Consider the following 22745-nt stretch of genomic DNA (forward strand, 5'->3'; position numbering starts at 1 on the left):
TCAATCACCGCACAATTTGCACAAAAGCTACCGATGATTTTAACATTGGCATGTTCTAGGAAATCATCGGTATGAAATAGCATCGCTAATAATCACCGTTGTTTAAGCTCATTTTTAACGGGCCAATCGTCCTTCGATTCCGCGTTTTTTCATCGCTGTTTTAGCGGTTTATGGTTTTTTCATTTTTGGGAGAGAGATCCCGCGCGAGAGAGTCGGTGTCGGTGAGAGAGTGTGACGCTTCTCAAGAGCGATGAATTGTGGAAGGTATAAACACTCAGACAATCAATCAATTATTAATCACCGTTGTTTAAGCGCATTTTAATCGTCCTTTGATTCAGCGTTTATTCATTCGTCTCTGTTTTGCGGTTTATTGGTTTTAATTTTAGCAAGAGAGAGATCGCGCGTGAGAGAGTCGGCGTCGCTGAGAGGGTGTGATGTTTCTCAAGAGCGATGAATTGTGGCACTGCATGGAAGGTGTTGAAAACAGAATTCCCTGTACAATGCGAATGTCTTCTACCGAAAATAACGGGATCTAATCGCCCATCTACTTTATGCATATCTATGTACCATACCTATGTGTATGTCACAAATAAACTCTTAACCGAATAAAAGGTATCAGCACTCAAAGTCTGACCATAACTTTTAGATGCGTGTATGAATGTACAAACATTTACATATCTACGTTTGCAATTGGTTTATTACAGCAGCGGCTTGAGCGAACGATCGAAAAACATAAAGTATAGTATGTTATAGTAGGATATATTACAACTACGGTCAAGGCACTCATACACTCTAGCACGCGCACAGGCACACACGCCAAATCGTAACGTATCGTACAGCTAGGATGGGGCATTAGTCATGTCGGCGGATGTGCCGGTGAGGGGGAAGTAGGAGGCGGAGGAGGTCAGAGCTCCTCGAAGAAGGCGACACGCGCCTTGGTCGAGCCGGACTTGAGCTTCTTGAGCGTGGAGTATTTGTTCTCGCCGGCCTTGATCTGCGCCTCGCTGAGAATGTCCAGGTTGCTCTGGTTCTCCTCAATCTTGTGCGGCGCGATCTCGGAGCGCAGTGTCTGCAGTTGACTTTGCACCTGCTTGGAGTTGCGCAGGTAGTCGAGGTGGTTGCGCTCCATCTCGTTGGTGATCTGCTCCATCTCGTTGTCAGTGAGTATGAACTCCTTGGGCTCGAAGTCGTCCGAAATGCCGCTGGAGTTGTCGCCTTGCACCAGGTAGTGCGACGAGTGTGTGGTCAGCTCGGCGCCCCCGGCGGTCTCCAAGTCATTGGTTGAGCTGCTAGTGATGAGGGAGGGTGTGCTGATGGCCGCCATGCTGGACGCCGTATTGGCCGCGTGCGACACACTGGAAGCGGTCAGCAGGCTGTCCGTGGAGGACTTGCGTCCGCTGTTGAGGAATTCGAGCAGGCGAGCGGTGGCCTCGCGCTCCGCCATCTTGGCGCAAATCAGCTCCTTGCGCAGCTTCTCAGTCTCGGCCTCCCGCTTGTCGTTCTCCACCGTCAGCTGGTGGACATAGAAGTCGGCGTCGCGAATCTTCTTCTCCAGGTCGTGCTTCTCCCGCTCGATCTTCATTTGTCGCTCGCGCAGTCGGTCCATTTCCGTCTTGAAGTGGTTTGCCTTGCATTCGGTCAGCTGCATCTGCTCCTCGTTGACACGACTCTTCTCGAAATACAGCTCCTTGGTCTCTTCGGAACGCCGCTGGGATACAGGGAGAGTCATTATTATAGATCAGAAGCCACTTTGCGGAGTGAGTCTTACCAGTGCATCGTTGGCCATGCGCATCTCGTTTTGCAGGTGCTCCATGCTCTTCTCCAGCTCGTAGCGCTCGTGCTCCGCCTTTTCGCGCAGCTTCTTTTCCCTGATGAACTTCTTGCGTTCGATCTGGCGGCGTTGCTTCTCCTCCTTGGCTTGGGCCTTCATCTGCTGGATTTCCATGGTGTCGGGCTTGCGGCGGCGCATATACAGATCGTGATTGCCCTTGCACAGGTCAAGAATCTGCAAAGCCCACGGTACAAGTGCAGTATGAATATGGGAAATACTTATATTTCAGTTGTCACAACTGCCCTCCTTACCATCTTGTTGATGTGGAGGTCCTGCGAGTAAAATATGAAATTCGAGACCTTGGCATCCACCAGGCGAATGGTGAACTTCTTGTCGTCGAAGCTGACGTGCCGTATCTCGTTCCACTGGAACGTGGTCTTTGGCGTTAGCTTATCACGCTCGTCGTAGATGTTCAGGCCCACGGAGGTGACGCCCAGCCACAATTTGGTTTTGTTCTTATTCTGGTGGGGAACACAAACGAATAGATTCAGATGCATCACGCGAAAATCAAGGCTCTCACCGTAATAGGAAAGTAGTTTACTCCGTACATGTCCAGGTCCTGAGCAATCTTCAGGTACTCCATCTCCACCTCGTCGCGCGTCATGGGCTCATGGTCCATATACCATGTCTTGATGCGTTCCTCCCACATCTCGGGCGTCATCTGGTACTGATCGGTCACTCCCTTGGGCAGAAGCTCGCCCCCGGCCAGCATGCCGTCCTTGTAGGTCTCGTAGTCGTACGGCCCGTACTGCACGTGCACCGCGTAGGAGGCCAGCAGCACGGACGCCTCCGGGCGGCAATAGATGTCCATGGAGAGGATGCTCTGCTTGACCTGCAGGAAGAACAGGTGCTGCGTGATCTCCTGGATCAGCTCCTCGCTGACGTTCTCCGGAAAGAACTTGGCGTAGAAGCTAAACACGTACACATTATTGCTAGCGTGCAGCTCAACGCGCTGGTCGCGCACCCGCTTCTCCATCTTCAGCCAGGACACGTTGCTGCGGGTGTCGACGTACTGCAGCCCAAAGTACCAGGACTCGCGCAGCCCGATGGTGCGGCACACCAGGTCGAACAGATCCTGGCCGGAGGCGCGCGGCTCCAGCTTGAACTCCAGCTCCGAGTCGAAGGTGCTCACCCGCACCGACAGGGAGCGGTTCTTCTTGGAGCCGAAGGGGCTCATCGCGATTGTGTGATGTGTTGTGATTGGATTCGATGCAATGTGATGTGATGCGTGAGATGCAATTTGATTGGAGTCGGAACTGAGTGCTCTTGTGGGCAATTCGTGATAACCTGTTGCGTGCAGAGGACTTGTTGCGGCCCTTGCTCCTGCTACTCTGATTCTTGGTCCTTCTGGTGCTCCTGTGCCAGCTAGTGGCCCGATTCCTGGTTGCTGCTCCTGCGGTCCTCGCTAATCGCGGACTGCCTCATTTTGCAGCCAATTCGCTGCTCCGGGCAATGGCAATGGCAATTTGGGCTGAAGGCTGTGAGCGGAAAGAAAGAAAGAGTAAGGCTCTTCGTTTATGCGGGACTGCGATTTGAGAACTGCGTGGCCACGGCATCCTGGCGCCCACTACACACCCGCTCACCCAGCTTTTTTGGCGTGGAAGCTGATTGAGGGTCGCCAAAAGGGTCTCCACATCGACGAAGTACGAGAATAGGCAACTTACTCAATTGTTTGCACCGCAAATCGCAATTGTACGACCAATTCCCGATGTGCGCGGCATAAACACAGACAGTGTGACCAGCCGTGGGCTGGGGGAAATACCGCTTTGGCAGACGCCTTGTATATTTAGTAGGGTGATTCCATTACAATATTAGGAGGAGGAATCATTATGCTAAAATAAATCATAAATCATTATATGCAATATATGAACTTGAAAACATATGAAAAACCTTAAAAATATATTAAATTTCCATTTTTCGAAAGTTTTCAAAAAGTGGCAAAGCAGTGGTAATCCAAATACCAAAATATACCGCAAAATGTTTTTTCAAATTGTACCCTCATTTTTAGTTATACGAATTTTTGAATGCTGCGTAATACTTAATAGATTTTATCAGCTTTTTCATGAACAATGAATTTACAAAAATAACACAAAGTGCTATATAGAGTTGCCACCCTGTCAAGGCATAAATACGCATTTAAAAGTTTGAATTGTGACGATTTAGAAAAATGAAGTCCTTGATGATGAAAATGTTTATTGAACGTATTCTTGTATTTTAGGTCAATGTTGGTATGTTTAGGTCAAAATGACCATGTCAGCAGATGCGTATATAAACAATGAACGAGTCCAGCTTTCGTTTTATCAGGTCCCTTTAGCTTATTTTCCATCTCCGCCTACTCAGCAAAGTACTTGTTACCCCCCCTGGATATCGTATTTCATCGAAATAGGAAAATATAAAGATATGGAGGTTTTCTTACAATATTCTTAGAATAAAGTATATATGCAGGATTATAAATACATATTGAAGGGATGGTAACCGATGAACTTAGTTTATGTATATTCATGTGCGTGTTTGATGGACTCTTAGTTCGATTTATACTACTACTATTATGTGGATGCATCAGGGGCGATGCTAATGCCATGCAAATAAACAATGTTTATCACACAAACGCTAGTGACTCCAGATACATATATCCAAATCCGTGCGCGCACAGTCGAATGAACGGAGGCGAACTACTTAGAACTTAGACTAACTACAGAGTGTTGTTGCAGATAACTCGTGTTGGCACTTAAATGGCTGTGCCAGGACTTGGACTCGCGCACCGGAATCCATGGTCACTAGCTACTGGTTGCTCCGCTTGATGCGCTCGACGTGCAGATCGTAGAGCACCTTGTTCTTCTCGTAGTAAAATGGGTTCTGTTCGGCTCCCAGTTCTGGGTTGTACTCGTATCCGGCCGCCACACCGTTTCCGGCTGCATCGGACCCGCCGGATCCACCAGTGGCTCCTCCACCCGACAGTGGCGGAATGCTGCAGCTGTTGCTGCTGTCGCTGTTTCCGTCCTCGTAGTTCAGATTCAGGTTGTTGATGCGTTTCGACAGGGGCGACTCGCAGGCCAAATCATCCTCCCGGCTGCGCTTTCTTCGGATGAATGGAGTGCGTTTGATTAGCGCTGGGACTCACTATCTTGGTCAGACTAACCTTGTCTTCAGAAATCCAGCCATTCCGATCCCGGGTGGGTTTCGGTTCCTATTGGTCAATTGTTTTGTCCTGCCCCGTTTCACAGCAGTGACATCCACCAGAGTGACCACCTCGAAGTTCGAAATCGGCTGTGCAATATACCAATGTGTTTTAATATACCGTTAATATTCGAGGTTTGTTTTTTCTTTAATATAAATCATAAATAGCCAAACCAACCAGCAACCGAAAATTATTATTACAACCGAAATTATATTGTATCCAGAGAAATAGAAAATTTGTGGGAGAGACTGAATTCAAAAGTCTGAATGTTCTATTGGCAATTTAAGTGCTAAGCAAAGCCTGCTGCTTCCATATATCCCACACCCACTTCACTGCACTTCACTGGACCCGTTCTGGCCGATCGGTCGGATATATAGCCCGTACAGTGACAGAGAACTTCCACCGAAAATACCAACATACCGATAGCGATGCAAGCCGGGTGGGAGTACTGCGACGGGGTGGCAACGCCGCGCTAGTCACTCGCACGCAAAGAGCTCGCTGGAGAGAGAGAACGCTAACACAAAAGGAAATAGTAGTTTTCCGTACGTATCGAGCCCAGCCCAGAAAAGCGGAAAACTAAACCGATTCGACAGCGGTTGCAAATTTGAAGTAACTGTAAGTAAAGCGGAAAAGGTGCCCGCAACGAGCATCCGCCGTATAGATCGCAACGCGTTGCAAATTGCCCAGTGAAAAGTGAATGAAAACCAAATGTCGATGACGGGCCTGCCTGCCTGTGTGTGTGTGTGTGTCATGTGTGCGTGTGTTCCGTGCCGCAGTGTGCGTGTGTGATAAATAATTGCTTCCAAATTTCATTAGTTTTTCGTCTACAAGTCCCGTCTAAAATCCGACTGTAGCTGAAAACAGGGGGCAGCTCCATCAGCTGACTGGGCGGCCAGTCCCGTGACCAAGGAAACCATCATAAATCCAGTAATAGTGCAGCCAAAACTGCATCAGACCAAGTGAACACGCACCGCACACACACAACCGCAAGCTGCCGTACTCGCTGCGCCCCTGCGCGCAAGTGTGTGTGTGTGTCCAATCAGAATTTTCTGATGCCCGTCCGGCTTATCTGTGTGCGCCGTTGCTTTCCATTCTTTCCGTTCTTTCTTCGGCTTGAGTCATCGCTCATTCTGCCCAGATATGTACATACATTGCACACACACGGCCGCCCCGCTCTCCTGGGCTCCGCTCCTCCTCGTTGATAAGGCGCCGCTGGCGAACGGTCACTCTGGCAGGAGTACGAGCAGGAGCAGGGAGGCCGCACCCACTAGTCATCCCCCCAGTGTAATCCGGCAAACTAACCCCCACTAATCCGCAGGAGTCATCACCCCTCTGCACAACATGCAAACCATCAAGTGCGTGGTCGTCGGCGACGGAGCCGTGGGTAAGACATGCCTGCTCATCTCGTACACAACCAACAAGTTCCCGTCGGAGTACGTGCCCACGGTGTTCGACAACTATGCGGTCACCGTGATGATCGGCGGCGAGCCCTACACATTGGGCCTGTTCGATACGGCCGGACAGGAGGACTACGATCGGCTGCGTCCGCTCTCCTATCCACAGACGGATGTCTTCCTGGTCTGCTTTTCGGTGGTCAGTCCCAGTTCCTTCGAGAACGTCAAGGAGAAGGTACGTACGAGACTATTCCACGCCATGGCGAGACTGTAAGTGAGTCATTTTGGATTTGCAGTGGGTGCCCGAGATTACACACCATTGCCAAAAGACGCCGTTCCTGCTGGTGGGCACACAGATTGATTTGCGCGACGAGACCAGCACGCTGGAGAAGCTGGCCAAGAACAAGCAGAAGCCCATCACCATGGAGCAGGGCGAGAAGCTGGCCAAGGAGCTGAAGGCCGTCAAGTACGTGGAGTGCTCGGCCTTGACACAGAAGGGCCTGAAAAATGTATTCGACGAGGCCATCCTGGCCGCCCTCGAGCCACCAGAGCCCACAAAGAAAAGGAAGTGCAAATTCTTATAATTCTGCTTTCCCCACACGCGGTATCCCTTTCATTCTGGCTTTCTACTATCGCAATGACTCCTTCCCAGCCTCCCATCGTCGAGAAGCATTCAATATATAGCCATATATATATATAAATATGTATGTCTTGATTTACGTTATTCTGCAATCGTTTCTGCCGGAGCGCAGCTTAGCCCAGTACTCCATGAGCTATTTCTCCTCGCCGCCATCCGCCTGTATCTCTCCATCCCACACACCGTCTGTGTCTCCCCTTACGTGCGTCCGCGTATCTGTTTCAGTAGTGTCCGTGCTCCAGTCTTGGAGCTCCAATTACCCTGTATTTCGGTCGGTTTCTATGTTTTGTCCACTGTGACCAGGCGGCTGGGCAGTTGCCCCCAACTCGGGACAGTCTTCCGCCCCACAAGCTTCAGCCCCAATCCACGCCAGGATCCACTGTACTCCTGTCCAGCAGGCGAAATCGAATCGAAACCCAGCCGACTTCATTCATTTCTGCTCGCAAACATGTTTTTGGCGCAATTTTCGAATTAAGTAAGGAGAGAAACCACAATATCAATATAGCGAAAACAAATGATTTATATATAAATATATATATATATTTCTTTATATATATATACAACGATTAAGGAGAGGCAGCAAAAATATATACACTTACGATAAACAAAACAATCCAGAACAGAATGTGGGGGGATCCGAAAAGAACCATGCACTTATTCGTTTTGCCTCAGTCGATGAAATCCGAGGGAATCCACGTCGATATAGTCCCGATAGGAGCAACGTGCGAGGATTATATTAAATATTTATGATAACTGATCGCGTAATGTTCAAACAGCGGAGGTCGGACGGAATTCGCTAGCATGCAGATGTGAAAGTGAAGCTTATTATGTAATAAAACTAAGCGTATGAGTATTGAAATATGATTAAAAGTAAATTAAATGAACCTAAAGGAGATAAAGGATCAGCGGGAGATGCGAGAACCGAACTAGGCGTTGCAACCACAACACAAACACACATCTGAAATCTACAAGCTATATAAAAGTATATATATATTTAAATATGTATAATCCATAAAGTATAACAAACAATAAAACAACGGCAACAGCAACAAACATTTGTATTGTAGTTCAGCGAAAAACGACAAAAGATGAAAGCAAAATACGAACTAATGCATTTTTTAATATTTTTATATGTATACATTATCAATTTTTACATTTTTTTTCTAGACCTTAGTGATTTAACATTATTGATTTCAGATAATATCTTATAATAAAACGAAATCCAAAACGAAACCCTTCACTGTCTTGCCTGAAATGAAAACCAGGGGTCATTCCTCCCATCCAAGATGCACAAAAGCGAATGCACTTTTATCCATAAACATTTATACCATATACCATCCAGAAATCGGCGAGGAATGGCACAGTCACTTGTGGGTGTTTATTTCTATATCGATTCGAGATAAAGAGCTGTCGTCATATCAGTTACCTGTAGGGCTTATTGCGTTCCTGGAAAAGTAGCCAACAGTTGGAGGGAAAGCTTTTCCATTCCCATAAACTATGTTTCGATTATCTAGCCATGTCCGTATACTAGAGCTAGAAAGTTGGCTCTAAGCAAGTAGGAATATTTGTATAAGATTCAACAATGAACAAGGAGGATTCATTTATTACAGATACTATAGATCTTCGTAAGAATGTATAAAAAACAACAGGGGCTAGTGATCAAACCAGTGGCTGTATCCACTTGCATTTCAGTGCCGCCGCAGCGACAGCTTCCTCGTGCGACTCGGCGAATCCCGCGCTGCCCTGGATATCGATGCGGTCGTAGTCGAAGCGCATGCTGGCCTCTTTATCCTGCAGCAGTTGCTCCACGCCGTGCCAGGCGATCATGACGCCGTTGTCGGAGCAGTACCGCTTCGATGGCCGGAAGCTCCTGCAGCCGTATTGCGCGGCCAGGTGGGCGATGTTGGCGTATATGGCATCGTTGTTGGCCACACCGCCGGACATGACCAGTGTGGGCGTGGTGTCACCGAAGAGCTGCATGTGCGGCAGGAGGCAGTACTCAATTGCCCGCTGGGTGCGGTGCATCAGGTGCCGGCTGACAGCGCGCAGCAGGCCGGCGCAGAAGTCGCCGTAGTTGCTGATGACTCCGTCCGGAGGCGTCCGCTCTGCCCGCTCTCGCGCGCGGATGGCGCGGAAGGAGTTGTTCTTGATGCCCGCGAAGCTGAAGTTGCAGTTCCGCTGCTGGGCGAGTGGCAGCGGAAACTCGTAGGCCAGCGGATCGCTGGCCAGCTGGGCGGCATGCTCAATGGCCCGTCCTCCGTTCCACAAGCGGTACTCCGGCAGAATGTGCAGGCGTAGTCGCCGTCCAATCTTGTCAAAGGCCTCGCCGGGCGCATCATCCAGTGTTTGGCCAAGAAGCGTAAGGCGACCGGGACCGTTAACCACCACCAACTGACAGTGACCGCCGCTGGCCAGCAAGCAGAGGAAGGGGAAGCCAATCTGCTCCGGATGTTCCATGCGGGCCTGCAGCGCGTGGGCCTCCATGTGGTGAACGGGCAGCAGGGGCTTCTGCAGGCGACGGGCCAGGTGCCGTGCAAAGCGCACGCCCACCAGCAAGCTCAGCGGCAGTCCGGGACGCGTGGTCACCGCGATGGCCGTCAGTTGCTCCGGCTTCAATTGCGCCTCCTCCAGGCAGCGCTGGTACGCGGACTCGATGCGGGCGCGGTGAAGGTCCTGGGCCCTGGGCGGGATGATGCCTCCATAGCTGCAATCGATTCAGTTCACCATTGTGCTCCGCATGTGGAGATGCACTCACCGGGTGTGGAACTCTTGTTGCGACTCCAGCACATTGGCCCTCACTCGGCCCGTGGTGTCCACGATGGCGATGCCCGTGTCGTCGCAGGAGGTCTCGATGCCCAGGACATAGCTGAGCCGGCGTCTGAATCCGCAGCCAATTGCATTTGCTATTCCATTGCCGGCAAAATTACGAAGTGCATGCATAATGGCCAGTGTGACCAGGCACCGATAGAAAGCACAACCAGCAAACCAGCATGGGACCGTTAGTCTTAAGGCCCCCTTACACGAGCCAAATTCTTAACTATATTTTAATGCAAATTTTATTTAATAATAATAATAGTATCCATGCCCGAAATTGCTAATAACAATTGTGTCGTATGAACAAGTTTCCTATGTTAATTTTGCGAATCATTTATTCTTAATCAAGGATCAGAGAGATTTCGAAGAGTGATTATTTACAGTTGTCTTTATATTGTTTATTAGTTTCAAATTGAATTTTGGACTTGTCTTCGTCGGTTACAACTAAATAATAAATAAAATTGGTTTAGTCTGAAGTCGGCTTGGTCTTTTCCCGCCGCTCGTTTCCCGGAGTTGCAGCAACGCACACGTAAAACCAAAACCACACCAGAGAACTGCAAGGGTGGCACTTTTTTACCACTCGACTCACACCCTACAATTTTGTGTGCGGGTGCTACCCGCCACGCACATCGCGGGTACTTACAAACACACAGTATAAATCTGAACATGTAGACAAGACACCCCGTTGTGCGCGCACCCGAATCAATACGGTGCTCCGCGTCGCGGGTGCCGATCACACACTGCCTAAAAAGGGATGAGTGAGAAAAACACTTGTGGGTATACCGTTAAACACATGGGTGTTTCCAAAAATACTCGGGTGTTTCCAAAAATACTCGAGTGGTCTCGTAGGTAATCGAGTCACAGACAAGATGCGTAACTCCATGCGTTTTACACTCCATACGTTTACACACTATTCTTTCGGCGTGGCTCTAGACTTTGTCGAATACTTTGTAAAATGCCCTTCATCTTATTATTATATATTATTATTATTATTATTATTAATTATATATATTATATAATATTTTATTATATTATATATTATTAATATAATATATATATATATATATTATATTATATATTATTATATATTATATATATTAATAACGTTATTATTATTTAAATATAGATTATAGTAAAAATAATAGTACATAATGTCACAAAATTCATTTCAAAAATTACTTTATATAAGAATATTTGTCATTAGAGTATTCAGGTAGCGACGTGTGAAAAATAAATAACGGAATGATTCGAAACGGGTGGCACCCTTTGAGTCCATCAAAGACGTGAGCACGAAATTTTTCTTGGGTATTCCCTTTTACCCTTCATTTCTTATACCCGTCACGCTTCCTCCCATACAAATTTTAGGCGTACAAAAAATGACCAGAGAACTGCAGCCCGCATACAAAAAATGACGTGCGGCCGATCGTTGACTGTGCGTCCACTCACCCAAACGGCTCTTGCGCAGCAGGCCTCGGGTGGTTTTTTTACTCGTAACAAAAACACAACGTCGGTAAAACACTCGAGTATTTTGTGTTGCCGCAAGTAGGGTGTCAAAAAAAACGGGGTGCCTAGAGTACCGAGTGTTTATCGGGTGGACGTAGAGTGCGAGTGGCGGGCTGCAGTTCTCTGAACCACACGCACACGCACATACAGATTATTCCGGACTTGCACATGAGCCGTTCGTACGGAGATAGGATTCATCTAAGTTAGTGGATAGTAAATACATTTTGGCCTCTTAGCGCTCGTAGTAGACGCGGTAGTACAGCGTCTTGTTGCGCCAAATGCTGTAGCTGTTGTCGAACTTCAGCAAATAGACGCCCTCGCCCGGATAGGAGTGGGAGCCCACGTAGACCTCGTTGTAGCACTCCCGCCGATAGATGGGCACGATAATGGAAATGGGTGCCTTGGGGGCAGCAGTCGGGTTGTTAACTGCGCCGCGCTCCTGCGACAGCGAGCCCGACTCCAGGTCCTCGGTGGTGGATAGGTAGTCCTCGTCCACGCAATCCTCGTCCTCGTCGGAATCGCTCACGTGCACGGTCACCTCGTTGGTCACGGGCTTGGCCCACTCGAAGTAGATGCCGAAGCCGATGTCGTAGCTGTCCGTGGCGAACTCCCAGAAGATGCACTTGCCGTTCATGTTGGTGGGCACACGGACCTGCAAAATTGTGCCGGTCAATATAGGTCTTGTTTCGTCATTAGTTGATTGACACCTACCGTCACCGTGTCGCCGTGTCCAATGGTGATGACGCCGTCGCCATCGCCGGCAGACACCTCAGTCTTAAACTGCTCGATGTCGGGACGAGTCCAGATCTTGGCCGGGCAGATCATGACGTAGTCGTCGTACTCTTCCTCGCCGTGCTGTTCCTGCCCAACGCCCTCCAACGTCTGCTCTACATGCCCGTCCTGCTGCTCGGCCAGCTGCTGGTGCTGCTGTGACTCGACCTCACCGAGCTTCAGTCCTTCCATGGCGTTGGGCAAGTCGGTGGAGCTGTTGTTGTTATTGCCAGGGACGTGTTCTGCTTCCTGGTGTCCCTTGTCCTCCGTGTTCTGATTCTGGTTCTGCAGATGAAGCTGCTGCATGTACTGGTGGTAGTGCTCCCGCTGCAGCTGGTGGATAAGCACGCCCTGCTGCTCGGGGTTCCCGGGGAACTGCTTCTCGGCGTACAGCTGTGGAACGAGTGTAAGTGTTAGAAGGGCCAAGTTAATGGTACAGGAGCAGGCATGCAATTGCGTGAGAACTGGGTCATGACCCCTTTTCAATGGCAGGCAGCGCAGCCAAGGCCGAGCAACCAGTAATTATCATGCATTATTCAGCACAACAACAGGTGCAGAGGCCGGGCCGGTGTGTTGTGGAAAAAATCGATGGGCTACCTTAAACTGCTGGTAGGTCTGCTTGTTAAGTGCGTCCTGCAGCTGGCGGCGCTGCAGCTCCTCCTTGTACGCCTCCACGAGCTGCTCCAGCTGGGCGTTCTCCTGTCGCTCGCGTGCCTCCTTCTCCTGCTCCATGAGGCGCAGCTCCTTGCGCAGCGTCTCGTCGCGGTCCTGCCGCACGGCCTCAATGTACGGCCGAAAGGCGCTGCACATTGTGTCCAGCAGGTCGACGAACCCCTCCATCGCCTGCTCGCGCGTTATCTCACCCAGCAGCTGCCAGTGCTGCTGCCGGTCGCGTCCGATCACGTCCAGAACGCCCAGCGCCGGGGCGCGACTCGTGTTGAAGGGGCCCAGCGCCGCCTGCTGCTTGAAGGCGATCAGCTTGAGGTTGTCCTCGTACGACAGGTGGATGGCCTTGCCGGAGTTTCCTGCAACATGTGAGATTAGCCGTTGTTGGCGTGCTAGTGCCGGAATCTCTGCTCTTACGCTTATAGAACGTGAATGCCAGGCGGTAGAGCTCAATCAACGGGAAGCCCCACTTTTCTGCCGATGATGGTGCCGTGTCCGTCGACTGGGCCGCTCCGCTGCTGCTTGTGCCGCTTGTCCCGCTCGCCATGCTGCCGTTGTTTGTGGGCTAGTCCACGTTCGCTGGCCTGCTAACTTTTCGCACAAAACAAAATAATAGAATTTATTGTGACGTCTGCTGCCAGTGTGACCAGCCAGCTGCGCTCCTAGAGTAATTGTATTGCTCGCCTTGCAACACTGGCCGATGGGAATTATTTTTGTCTAACTTAATGTTTTTGCCTATTTACAAGGTTGATAAATAAATTTGAAAGTTCGTTTGGTGTTGCTTGGACTTGTTAAAAATCTGTATAAATCTATTGGAAATTGGGATTGTGGCTATATTTAAGTGCAAGTTTTCACCTACCCGCGGTCACACTGGCCCACACCAATTCTTGCCGAGATTTGGTTCTACACGTGCATTGATAGCGTAAACATAATATGGGCAGCACTCGGTTTTTCCTGGCGGATCTGCCGACCAGGACCTCGGAGTCGGACCTGCAGAGCCTGTTCCAGGACTACGGACACGTAGAGCACGTGGATCTGAAGCGCAAGGAGCAGGATGGGGCCACCAAGGTGATTGCCTTCGTCACCGTGCAGACGGATGATGCCCAGTACTGTAAGTTATCCGCTGAAGATCACAGCCAGACAGAAGGAGTAACCATAGCTTGGTTTTGTAGGCGTCAACGAGCTCAAATGGCAAAAGTTGCACGGCGAAAAGCTAAGAGTTTCTCTGGCCAAAGAATCGTTCCTGGACCGACTGAAGCGCGAACGCGAAGAGAACCAGCGCCGGGAACAGGGCGAGCCAGACGAGTCCGAGGTGCAGGCGCCGAGCTCTCAGCTTCTGGTGCAAAGTGGCCAGAACAAGCGCAGGGTATTCGGAGAGGATGAGGAGATCGGCGATGATGAGGTCGCTCCAGAGCTGCTCATCACCAAGAAGCGCGCCGCCAATTCCATGCACAATGGCCGGGTATGCACGCACACATCGTTTCCAAGCTCATTGTCGGCTAATTTCCTTTCCTTTCCTTTCCCACAGATTATCATCCAGCAGGAGCACGATGTGAAGCCACTCCATGTCATCGAGCAGCACCGCAAGCCGGCCAAACAGAAGCGGGACGCCAATGTCAGCCAGGCGGAGCAGAAGCGCAAGGAGTCGCTCAACAAGATGCGACAGGGGCACCAACAAAAGAAGTCAGCCATCCAGCAGGCGCTATCTGCGATATCAGTCGAAGGCAGCCAGGCAAAGAGGATAAAATTCAGCGACGCCGAGGAGGAGGAGGCGGCCAAGCCCGTCCAGAAAGACAAGATACAAAAACGGGATCTGTTCGAGAACGACGACGATGAGGAAGAGGAGGAGCCGGTCGTCCTGCCGCAGCATAAGGGCAAGAAGGGCGAGCGTCTTGTGGAGATGCAGAGCAAACAGAGCATAGATCCCCGCTTCCGCATCACACCGCACTTTGTGAACGAGGAGGGAGAGGAGGAGCCGGAGGATCAGCCTGAGCCGGAGGAGAGTGAGCGCAAGTGGCACATGAACATTCTGGAGCAGGTTGTGGGACACACGATCACCAGTGCGAACGACAATGACGGTAAGCCGCCAAAGAACAAAAAGATGCTGCGCTTCGATCCGGCCAAGGAGGGCCATCAGAAGCTGATGCGTCAAAAGCAGCCCAAGGAGGAGGAGAAGGAGGTTCCCAGGACGAAAGCCAAGGACGCCGAGGAGAGCAACAGTCAAGCTCCAGCCGTCTCAAAGACGGCCTTCTACATTGTCACCGACACATTGAGGGATTCGCTCAACACGCGAGGAGAGGGCTTCAGCCTGCTGGACATGTTCGGCAGCGCACCGGAGAAGGAGGTGGCCAAGCGCCAGGACCAGTTGCAGAAGCTGGGTCAGGAGAAGATCCTGGTGGGCACGACGTCTGCCAATAAGCTCGGACTGGCCACTCTCAATCCGTTCTCCTACGACTCGTCCGACAGCGAAGACGAAACCGAAGTGAAGCCGAAGGAAGCGGAGCCGGAGCTTGAGGCCAGCAAGGAGAACAAGGCCCAGCCAGCGAAGAAGTCGGGTCAAAAGCGGAACAAAAACAAATTGGAGTCCTTCTTCATACCTAGAAACGATCCTCGGCTCAAGGGTAAGAATGTGTATTTTTTCCATGTTTGCTTTCTAACCAACCGATCGTCTCTTCTTCGCAGAGGGCGCCAAGTTTTTCAAGTCCACGAAGGCGGTGGTTGACCATGCCGAATACGACCAAGTGAGGAACCGACTGAAATTGCTGATCACCAAAAAGATCGCCAAGGCGAAGAAGAGCCTGCCCAGCAAGGATATCAAGATGCAACGGAATAAAAAGGGAAAAAGCTGATGCCTAGGTTACATTATACTTAAGTCTTAGTCTTAAGCATAATCCTGTGTAAAATAAACCAATACTGTTTTTTTTTTTGTAAATGGTACATGTATTCATCTAGATTACGAAAAAAAAGAAATGTTTGTGCTTTGGTTACTGCACAAATGCATTTGAGCCCCGTTGCAGCTCCAACTAGATTATCGTCGCGGTGTGAATCTGGCTCTGTTGAGATTTATTCGGCATCCGCAGGTGGGATTCCGCCTAACTAAAAGCTAATTAAGAGAATTAAGATTATCGCTTCAACAAAAATTGCGGCGCTCAACATTCAACACTCCAATTAAGTCTCCTTCGTCCGCTAAGCACTTGTGTAGGCTCTCTAAGTAAAAATGGCAATCTCAACTGAAATTCGAGACATGGCTCTTCTTTGGCACTGTATCCTCTGCCGCCATCCGGTCAGGAGTGGCGGCAGGGAAGGGTTACATGTAGGTAGAAGTCTTAAGTAGATCTAGGGAGCGACTGTTTGTTAAAGTAGTGGATGCATTCTATTCTACGTCTGCCTGCCATCCGTCCGGTCATCGCCGCCAGCCTTTGGTGTCAGCTTGGCCAGCTTGTCCTTCACCTGCACATCGTCACCGCTATCGCCGTCGTCGGGCACCTCGATGGCGGCATCCGGATTCGCGACGGGAATGGTGCCGCTCCTGCCTGTCGCAATGCCGTTGCGCTCCGGACTGGTGGGCTGCTCCTGCGCAGCTGGCGGCGCTGCAAACTGAGCCTCTGGTGGCGGAGACAACGGTCTGGCTGTCGCTGGCGCGTTCTCTTTGATGGGATTCACTGGAAACGTAAGTGCCCGCTTTACGGCCAGCGTTTCAATGGCCACAACCGTGCGCTCCAGCAGGTTCATCAGCCGGTCCTCGCGCGCATCCATCCGCTTGAGGAGCTCCTCGTCCCGCTTCTCGCGCCGCTTCAGATACTCGATCAGCTCGTAATTGGTGCTGTCGCCGTCGGTCGAGGTGGACATCTTGCGCTTCTTCTTCAGCGTTGTCGATGAGGAGCAGTCGGACAGGATGTCCGTGTCGACGATCACATCGGGGTGCAGTATATTCGCATCCATGCCCGGCGAATAGTAGTTCTGCGCTCTGTGCAAGCATGGATTTGGTCAATGGAATCGGTTTGGAGAAGGTGGCTTCCGCCGCCGCCGCCGCCGGCACTCACCCATTGTAGTTCGTCTGCATCAGCTGGATGTCGTCCGGATTGAACTCGCCCTCCGAAAGTGGCTCCGACCTGTGGGCGGCAGAGAAGCGAGAGTCTTAGGCGGGATCTCGAGAACGGGGCAACCCAATAATCGCTCTGGACTTCCCCCATTAACAATTAAATCAATAACAATAACAAAAATTAAATTGAAAACCCTTCCTCTACCCATTACATAGTTTACCAGGAATCTATTACCACTTTTACTCACTTCATCGATATGTGGTTATCGTTGTGATTATTGTTCTGGTGGTGCATGTTGAGTGCTCCATTGCAGTCCTTTTCGAAGTCGGGTGCTTCGCCAGAGTCGTCCATGGGCGCGTGGCCCAAGCCGAGGCCGTGGCCATGACCCAGGACGTGAAGGTGGTTTTTAAATGCTGGCCGCTGGGGCTCATCCTCGTCGTCGTCCTCGGGCGCCATTTGGACGCCGCCAACGGTGGCCATCTGGAGTTCATGTCGCTTATGAGCGGCCACGGCGGCAGCGGCAGCAGCTGCCTGCACCATCTGCATCTGGAGGGGATTCTCGTCGAAGCCGCCGGCGGACAGGCCGGATACGCCGGATGCGGAGCCACCGACCGGGCCGGCCACCTCGCTGAGCTGCGCCTCCACAAAGTGATTGGGCAGGAAGCGCTCCAGCTTGCTCCCGCTCTGCGAGGAGTCCGTGGAGTGGGCGTGCGAGTGGCTCTGGCTCTGGCTCTGGCTGAGGCTCTGCAGGAGGCTGTGCTGGTGCGGGGTGAGGTTGTCCTTGTTGAGCAGCACTCCCAGCTCGGCCGCATGCCGCCGGCGCTGGTAGTAGGACAGCTCGTTGTGGTTCTTGGTTATGAGCGCCAGCCGCTTGCCATTCGATCCCCAGCACTCGCCGCGCTGCTCCTCGATCTCCTTGAAGAGGAACATGTACGGCCAGTTGCGGCGCACATGGCGCTCGGGATTCTTTTTCAGCTGCGTGTAGATCTTCTTGAGGTTCTCGTACCGATTGCAGCACTGCTTGGCCGTCCGCTTCCGCGCACTGAAGCGGTTAAGCACCTCGGCCACCATCTCCCACACGCTGGCATGGTTCTTCCGGTTCGACTGGAACGCGCTCTGGATGCGCTCCGACTTGACGATGTTCAGCAGGGCCACCGACTCCGGCACATTGAAGTACGACTCCGGCGTCCGCGGCGCCCGCTGGTGGTGATAGCTGCTGGTCACCGGCGGTGGATTCTTCGTATCCTGCAAGGATCAGTGTTACCGGTTAGCAAATTGGGTGCAATAGAAAAAGGTCCAAACAGGATAATTTAAGGAACAACTGCTACTAACAATAAGATAATAAAAAAAAAAGATTTAATGATAATAGTTATAATGTGTTACATCCCTCATTATTTAGTTTTAATATTTAATAAATCGTACAGACATTTACAACGTTGAAAAGCTCATAAAAAACAAAGTTGTTTTGTTAAATTTTTCATTTATGTATGTATGAGAATATGATTCATATGGTAGGTAAATTAAAATCCAATCCAATGTACAAAATAAATGATTAAATAATTCGAAAATAATTCGAAAAAATAACGAAAATAATAAATAATATATGCTTTGATTAATTTTGATATCAATAATCATAAATATTTTTTAATAAATGTATTACGGTTAATGGTCAAAACAAATGTAGATATGTACTTATGTGTATGTACATAAATATCTTTTATTAATAGCTACATCTGTGCAGTTAAAGTTTGTCATTATTTCTATGTACATATGTATGTATGTGCATACATATATTTCATTTCAATTCTATATTTCAAACGTATCTTATGTAAATATACCATCTATTATGAACTACAAACATGATCTACTAGATCCAAGAAACTCAGTAAGATTATGTTTATCTTTTATATAGATCAAAACCATTCAAATTATCCGTCTATATCTCTAGCTCAAAACATAGATAATATCTCCTAAATTTTCCAAGAGATATATGGACGTGCCATTATGATCTTGACCAGAAGTGCTTGTGCATCATCGTGCTGATGGCCAAAGCTCATTCATGCTCATAGCTCATAGATTCTACGAAATCTTTCCTTCCCCGGCAGAGATGAGCTGCCGATGATGACTAAGCGCGGCGAAATTTGTTTCGCAGATATTCACGGGTTGTCACTGCCGCAGATAGCGATCCGTGCGGAGGCTGTGGCGTTCGGATCGGATCTGCTGCACTTCCGTATCTGGCAGAATCTATGTACGTACATACATGTACATGCATGTATATGCATGCATCTTCTCGCCCCCACTGCTTGGATATGCAGCGGTATTTGCCTGGAAGCTGATCTCTCACTTTGCTTACCATTTGGGAATTCTGTGGTGTCAGCAGCTTCTGGATGGCCCCTTTCTGCTGAGCAGGCGCAATGCTGGACGGTGATATTGTCTTCTTTCCGCTGCTGCTGTCCTCTTCTCCGATCCGCTGCAGATTCTTTCGAGTGTTTCAATTGCGGAATCTCCGGCTCTGCTCGCTGTTGTTGTTGCTTCTGTTTTTGTTGTTGCGGATGCTGTGTTGGCCTGGCGGCGTTTGCATATTAAATGTAACTAGTGTGAACGCAGTGACACCTTTGTGACACTTAACGCATGGAGCACGGCGATTGTGCGTGTGTGTGTCTAAAAAATAATAAAAATCGAATCACAACAATAACAAAATTTGTTAGAGCACAAAATAACGAAACGGAAACAAAAGACGAAACAAAATCGAAATCGAATTCGAAATCAACGAACGTACTTGTTCTTTGTTGTTTTCTTTTTTTTTTACGTTACTCGATTTTTTTGTTGTTGACAACAAACCGACAACGACTATTAATATTTAGAAGTTAACCTTTTAGCCTTAGACGGCGGCTCATCGGCTACGGCAACGTCGACAGAAAACGCGAAAAAAAAACAAACTAAAAAAAAAGAAGCACAAAAAAAGTGAAAACACAAATCACGAAATCAGATGCACATGTCGCCTTTCTGCGTTCTCACTCACGAATATCCGTGCGAAAATTTACCGTTGGCGGGCACTTTGACAGATATGCAGAGCTGCCACTATTCTTTCCGCCAAAGCTCTTTTATTTGCTACTGTTGCAGTTGTTGTTATTGTTGTTGCTTGCACGTCCCTGCTCTCTTGTTGTTGTTCATCTTTCTGTCATTCATCCTTGTTTCGCGCTCTCACTCACACCGCCACTCTCTGGGCTCTCTCCATCACTCACGCACGAGAAGCTTTCGCTGACCTGCATTTGCACTGAGAGAAAAGTAGAGTGGAGAAGAAAGGAGGAAAGCGAACGCGCGCGCAATTCTCTTTCTCCGGACAACGCTGCACGCGATTTACCGTTCTCCGTAGTCCGCCGTCCTGAGATTCCAACTAACCAACTAAAACTAACCAAACCAAACAACAACGAAACTGAAACTGAACTTTTTGCTTGCGATCCCGTTGCCGATACTAACGGCAGTCGCGCACACACCCATGCGCGCACGCACACAGACGGGCGAGCTCCCACATAGACGCACACATACATATGGACCGCTACGATCGTTAGGCGGACGATCGCTCCTCGGGCACGGAACACCACGGAACACTGCTCTAACCTGGTAGATTGCGGCGGAGAGGCGATGGCGATGCCTTCTGGGGTGCACATGTGTTCTGCACACACACACGGACTTCGGGTATATAAATATATATACACGAACGTGTACATACAAGTGTGTCTACTTATAGATTCGGGCAGAGACAGCGAATACGTCGACAGAGGAGAGGGTGGAGGAGGAGGAGGAGGAGGCAGTGGCGGTGGCGGTGGCAGCGGCAGCGGCAGAGGAGCAAGGCGGAGACAGCAGATCCATCCGATCAGGGCAAGCATGATTCCAACGATGCCCACGATCCGAAGAGGGAAGCAGTTACTCCGATTCCGATTCCGATTCCTACTCTACAGATCACGCACACTACCGTGCACCGTGTGTCTGTGTTCGGGTTTGGATTTGGATTCGGTTCTATTCGATTCGACTCGACTCGATGCGATTCGGGTGCGGATGGGATGGTAGGAGATGGTATGGTATGGCATGGCATAGGACGGAGGTGAACCTATGTGGATCTATGAAGGGCCAAATGGGAAAAGTCGTAGCCTAAAAATAGATGCGAGTATGTTGTGCAGTATGGCGGGCATGGGCACCCCAAGTGGAAGTGGATGTGGTATGGATGCAAACGGTTGGCGTTGGCTTCTGTTTGTCGTCTCTTCGCAACAGCATCTTGAGCACTGGCCAAAACGCAACAGGATACTAAATGCCGCCGTCTTATAACCTATTATTCGTTATCATCTGCTATAAATTAGAATGCAATTCTTCAATTATATATCATTATTAATTTATTCCAATTAGGCATTCGTACTAACAAAGTAATATCCAAGGACTGTAAGCAAGTTATTTAGTTTATAGTAACATATAAGCTTTGATTGCACAATAAATAGATTTTATATTTTACAGTTTTGCAATGGTTGGAAACCAACAGACAGGTATATTGTAGCGACTAGCAGATACCCGTTACTCGTTAGTAAATTCTTCTCTCTTTTTAAAAAAAGAGCGACATCTGCTGGTAAATTTCATTACATATCTAAAGTTGTCATTTATTTACCTAACTCATCTTTAAAACATTACTTGAATCATTGATTTAAAAAGTTAGTAAGTATTAATATATAGCTTATAGTTCTTATAGTTCTGTGTACTTTGTGCAAATGGACGGATGGGCATTTTTGTATATTTTTCAGCGAGTCAAGTCTAATATAAAGTGCACGAGCATAATTCTAGATTAGTTGGTAGAGCTTTGTTTCCTGTACAATTCCTTTTAGTGGTGTTAATAGTATCTATTAAGTAATTTAGAATATAATTTAAATATTTGTTAATCACAAAACTAAGTTCGAGTCGCAGTAGAATGAAAAAGTGATGTTCTTCTACTGCTCGCCGTTCTAATCAAAAAGTAGTCCTATGGAAAAAGATGGTTGCTTGGCTCTGGTTTCGAGATCGGAACCGAGTCGACTCTACGGACCAACTGCTACGGACCAGCTACAGTGATAAGTCATTGGGTCGGAGATAACCCCGCTCCCGCCAAACGCTGTATTTTGTTATTTCGAGCTGAGATTATCGAAGCTACGCCGCTGAGCAACTTGCTTTTGTGCTTGTGCGCCGGGGGGATTGGTGCGCCCGAAAACCATTTTGGGATCTTTCCCGCCGCTAGCTGCTGCTCCAGATCGGCCAGTGTCGTTAGCTTCAGATGGAAGATACAGGCTGTACTCTACCAGCAGCAGGAGCAGTGGCAGTAGACTCTCGATACGGAGCACAAAGAAGAGATTCCAACGGAAGGCGTTCGTCGTTCGTCTGCCAGGTCGAGTCGAGTCGAGTCGAGTCGAGTCGAGTGGAAAAGAGAGTGGGCATCGAGAGATCGTAAAGCGAACCACATAGTTCGGATGCAGATACAGCCACAGATACGTACACTTATTTTGGATTACAAATAGAATACGATCGTTGCCAGAGCATGCGTTGCTACGACTGTATCTGTATCTGTATCCGAGTATCTGTGTTCTGTGTGCGTTCGCCGCCGTGTGGTATATGTGTACTAAAATTAAAAATAACGGTGGGGACGTGTTTAAAATCTGTACGGCCCCAGCAACGCCACCCAGCCCCATTCAATCCGATTTCTTTTCCAATTTCCAACGAGAGTGAGGCGCTTTCCATGTTCACATGCCACGGAAAGAAGAGATCGTCGATCGTCGATCTTCGATCAATCGATCAATCGATCAATCGATCGATCGATCGATCGTACTGGATCGTTTCGAATCGAGTCGTATCGTGTCGACACGTGAGTCAGGCAAATAGTAATCAATGAAAA

At 49.2% G+C, this 22745-nt stretch overlaps 7 protein-coding genes and 1 long non-coding RNA gene across 12 annotated transcripts; 3 read left to right on the forward strand and 5 right to left on the reverse strand.

Annotated features, from left to right (window-relative positions):
- The first annotated feature begins 127 nt into the window (after nt 1–127).
- On the forward strand, nt 128–645 carry LOC123327349. The gene is made up of 2 exons (XR_006542049.1): nt 128–264; nt 387–645. It is a non-coding gene; the product is annotated as an uncharacterized LOC123327349 (long non-coding RNA).
- A 34-nt stretch (nt 646–679) lies between these two features.
- LOC27208128 (moesin/ezrin/radixin homolog 2) lies at nt 680–3599 on the reverse strand. Its single transcript, XM_016183748.3, has 5 exons — nt 3496–3599; nt 2352–3309; nt 2083–2292; nt 1769–2005; nt 680–1708 (listed from the first exon to the last, which is right to left on the reverse strand). The coding sequence occupies exons 2-5, from the start codon at nt 3006–3008 to the stop codon at nt 905–907; spliced, it is 1908 nt and encodes a 635-aa protein (XP_016040074.1). The 5' UTR covers nt 3009–3309; nt 3496–3599; the 3' UTR covers nt 680–904.
- A 633-nt stretch (nt 3600–4232) lies between these two features.
- Nucleotides 4233–5421, reverse strand: LOC6740247. The gene is made up of 3 exons (XM_002077091.4): nt 5338–5421; nt 4971–5098; nt 4233–4910 (listed from the first exon to the last, which is right to left on the reverse strand). The coding sequence occupies exons 2-3, from the start codon at nt 4991–4993 to the stop codon at nt 4613–4615; spliced, it is 321 nt and encodes a 106-aa protein (XP_002077127.1). The 5' UTR covers nt 4994–5098; nt 5338–5421; the 3' UTR covers nt 4233–4612.
- Nucleotides 5422–5463: 42 nt separating this feature from the next.
- LOC6726468 (cdc42 homolog) lies at nt 5464–8273 on the forward strand. Of its 2 annotated transcripts, none has more exons than XM_016174193.3 (3): nt 5464–5624; nt 6328–6638; nt 6700–8273. In XM_016174193.3, exons 2-3 carry the CDS (start codon nt 6351–6353, stop codon nt 6985–6987), a joined length of 576 nt encoding a protein of 191 aa, XP_016040077.1. In that variant the 5' UTR covers nt 5464–5624; nt 6328–6350; the 3' UTR covers nt 6988–8273. The 2 variants fall into 2 exon arrangements, with proteins under 2 accessions (XP_016040077.1, XP_016040078.1); XM_016174194.3 differs by lacking the exon at nt 5464–5624 and adding an exon at nt 5789–5936.
- A 350-nt stretch (nt 8274–8623) lies between these two features.
- On the reverse strand, nt 8624–10024 carry LOC6726469 (probable tRNA N6-adenosine threonylcarbamoyltransferase, mitochondrial). The gene is made up of 2 exons (XM_002107390.4): nt 9796–10024; nt 8624–9744 (listed from the first exon to the last, which is right to left on the reverse strand). Exons 1-2 carry the CDS (start codon nt 9978–9980, stop codon nt 8700–8702), a joined length of 1230 nt encoding a protein of 409 aa, XP_002107426.1. The 5' UTR covers nt 9981–10024; the 3' UTR covers nt 8624–8699.
- Nucleotides 10025–10171: 147 nt separating this feature from the next.
- On the reverse strand, nt 10172–13512 carry LOC6726470 (Golgi resident protein GCP60). Its single transcript, XM_039296826.2, has 5 exons — nt 13212–13512; nt 12726–13153; nt 12069–12521; nt 11492–12009; nt 10172–10401 (listed from the first exon to the last, which is right to left on the reverse strand). Exons 1-4 carry the CDS (start codon nt 13339–13341, stop codon nt 11590–11592), a joined length of 1431 nt encoding a protein of 476 aa, XP_039152760.1. The 5' UTR covers nt 13342–13512; the 3' UTR covers nt 10172–10401; nt 11492–11589.
- Nucleotides 13513–13585: 73 nt separating this feature from the next.
- On the forward strand, nt 13586–15726 carry LOC6726471 (probable RNA-binding protein CG14230). The gene is made up of 4 exons (XM_002107392.4): nt 13586–13905; nt 13967–14256; nt 14323–15415; nt 15477–15726. Exons 1-4 carry the CDS (start codon nt 13728–13730, stop codon nt 15641–15643), a joined length of 1728 nt encoding a protein of 575 aa, XP_002107428.2. The 5' UTR covers nt 13586–13727; the 3' UTR covers nt 15644–15726.
- A 299-nt stretch (nt 15727–16025) lies between these two features.
- On the reverse strand, nt 16026–20483 carry LOC27206716. 4 transcript variants are annotated; one of them, XM_039296822.2, is made up of 6 exons: nt 20202–20483; nt 19710–19776; nt 19191–19498; nt 17085–18082; nt 16838–16906; nt 16026–16761 (listed from the first exon to the last, which is right to left on the reverse strand). In XM_039296822.2, the coding sequence occupies exons 3-6, from the start codon at nt 19191–19193 to the stop codon at nt 16173–16175; spliced, it is 1659 nt and encodes a 552-aa protein (XP_039152756.1). In that variant the 5' UTR covers nt 19194–19498; nt 19710–19776; nt 20202–20483; the 3' UTR covers nt 16026–16172. The 4 variants fall into 4 exon arrangements, with proteins under 4 accessions (XP_039152756.1, XP_039152758.1, XP_039152755.1 ...); XM_039296824.2 differs by lacking the exon at nt 19710–19776 and having other exon boundaries at nt 20254–20483; XM_039296821.2 differs by lacking the exon at nt 19710–19776.
- Nucleotides 20484–22745: the final 2262 nt, after the last annotated feature.

This window comes from Drosophila simulans, chromosome X (assembly GCF_016746395.2).
Source record: "Drosophila simulans strain w501 chromosome X, Prin_Dsim_3.1, whole genome shotgun sequence".
Classification (NCBI taxonomy): domain Eukaryota; kingdom Metazoa; phylum Arthropoda; class Insecta; order Diptera; family Drosophilidae; genus Drosophila; species Drosophila simulans.

Bases quoted from the DNA above. Each gene is read 5' to 3' on its own strand.
- LOC6726468 (XM_016174193.3), top strand. From the start codon at position 6,351: ATGCAAACCATCAAGTGCGTGGTCGTCGGCGACGGAGCCGTGGGTAAG. The intron at 6,639-6,699 runs GTACGTACGAGA...TTGGATTTGCAG, and splicing joins TCGAGAACGTCAAGGAGAAG to TGGGTGCCCGAGATTACACA.
- LOC27208128 (XM_016183748.3), bottom strand. From the start codon at position 3,008: ATGAGCCCCTTCGGCTCCAAGAAGAACCGCTCCCTGTCGGTGCGGGTG. The intron at 2,006-2,082 runs GTAAGGAGGGCA...TGGGCTTTGCAG, and splicing joins ACCTCCACATCAACAAGATG to ATTCTTGACCTGTGCAAGGG. The intron at 1,709-1,768 runs GTAAGACTCACT...CCTGTATCCCAG, and splicing joins GCATGGCCAACGATGCACTG to CGGCGTTCCGAAGAGACCAA.
- LOC6726469 (XM_002107390.4), bottom strand. From the start codon at position 9,980: ATGCATGCACTTCGTAATTTTGCCGGCAATGGAATAGCAAATGCAATT. The intron at 9,745-9,795 runs GTGAGTGCATCT...AATCGATTGCAG, and splicing joins CAACAAGAGTTCCACACCCG to CTATGGAGGCATCATCCCGC.
- LOC27206716 (XM_039296824.2), bottom strand. The intron at 16,907-17,084 runs GTGAGTAAAAGT...TGCCGCCCACAG, and splicing joins GATAACCACATATCGATGAA to GTCGGAGCCACTTTCGGAGG. The intron at 16,762-16,837 runs GTGAGTGCCGGC...ATGCTTGCACAG, and splicing joins ATGCAGACGAACTACAATGG to AGCGCAGAACTACTATTCGC.
- LOC6726471 (XM_002107392.4), top strand. From the start codon at position 13,728: ATGGGCAGCACTCGGTTTTTCCTGGCGGATCTGCCGACCAGGACCTCG. The intron at 13,906-13,966 runs GTAAGTTATCCG...TTGGTTTTGTAG, and splicing joins GACGGATGATGCCCAGTACT to GCGTCAACGAGCTCAAATGG. The intron at 14,257-14,322 runs GTATGCACGCAC...CCTTTCCCACAG, and splicing joins ATTCCATGCACAATGGCCGG to ATTATCATCCAGCAGGAGCA.
- LOC6726470 (XM_039296826.2), bottom strand. From the start codon at position 13,341: ATGGCGAGCGGGACAAGCGGCACAAGCAGCAGCGGAGCGGCCCAGTCG. The intron at 13,154-13,211 runs GTAAGAGCAGAG...CACATGTTGCAG, and splicing joins GGCATTCACGTTCTATAAGC to GAAACTCCGGCAAGGCCATC. The intron at 12,522-12,725 runs GTAGCCCATCGA...CTCGTTCCACAG, and splicing joins AGACCTACCAGCAGTTTAAG to CTGTACGCCGAGAAGCAGTT.
- LOC6740247 (XM_002077091.4), bottom strand. From the start codon at position 4,993: ATGGCTGGATTTCTGAAGACAAG. The intron at 4,911-4,970 runs GTTAGTCTGACC...ATTCATCCGAAG, and splicing joins GCTGGATTTCTGAAGACAAG to AAAGCGCAGCCGGGAGGATG.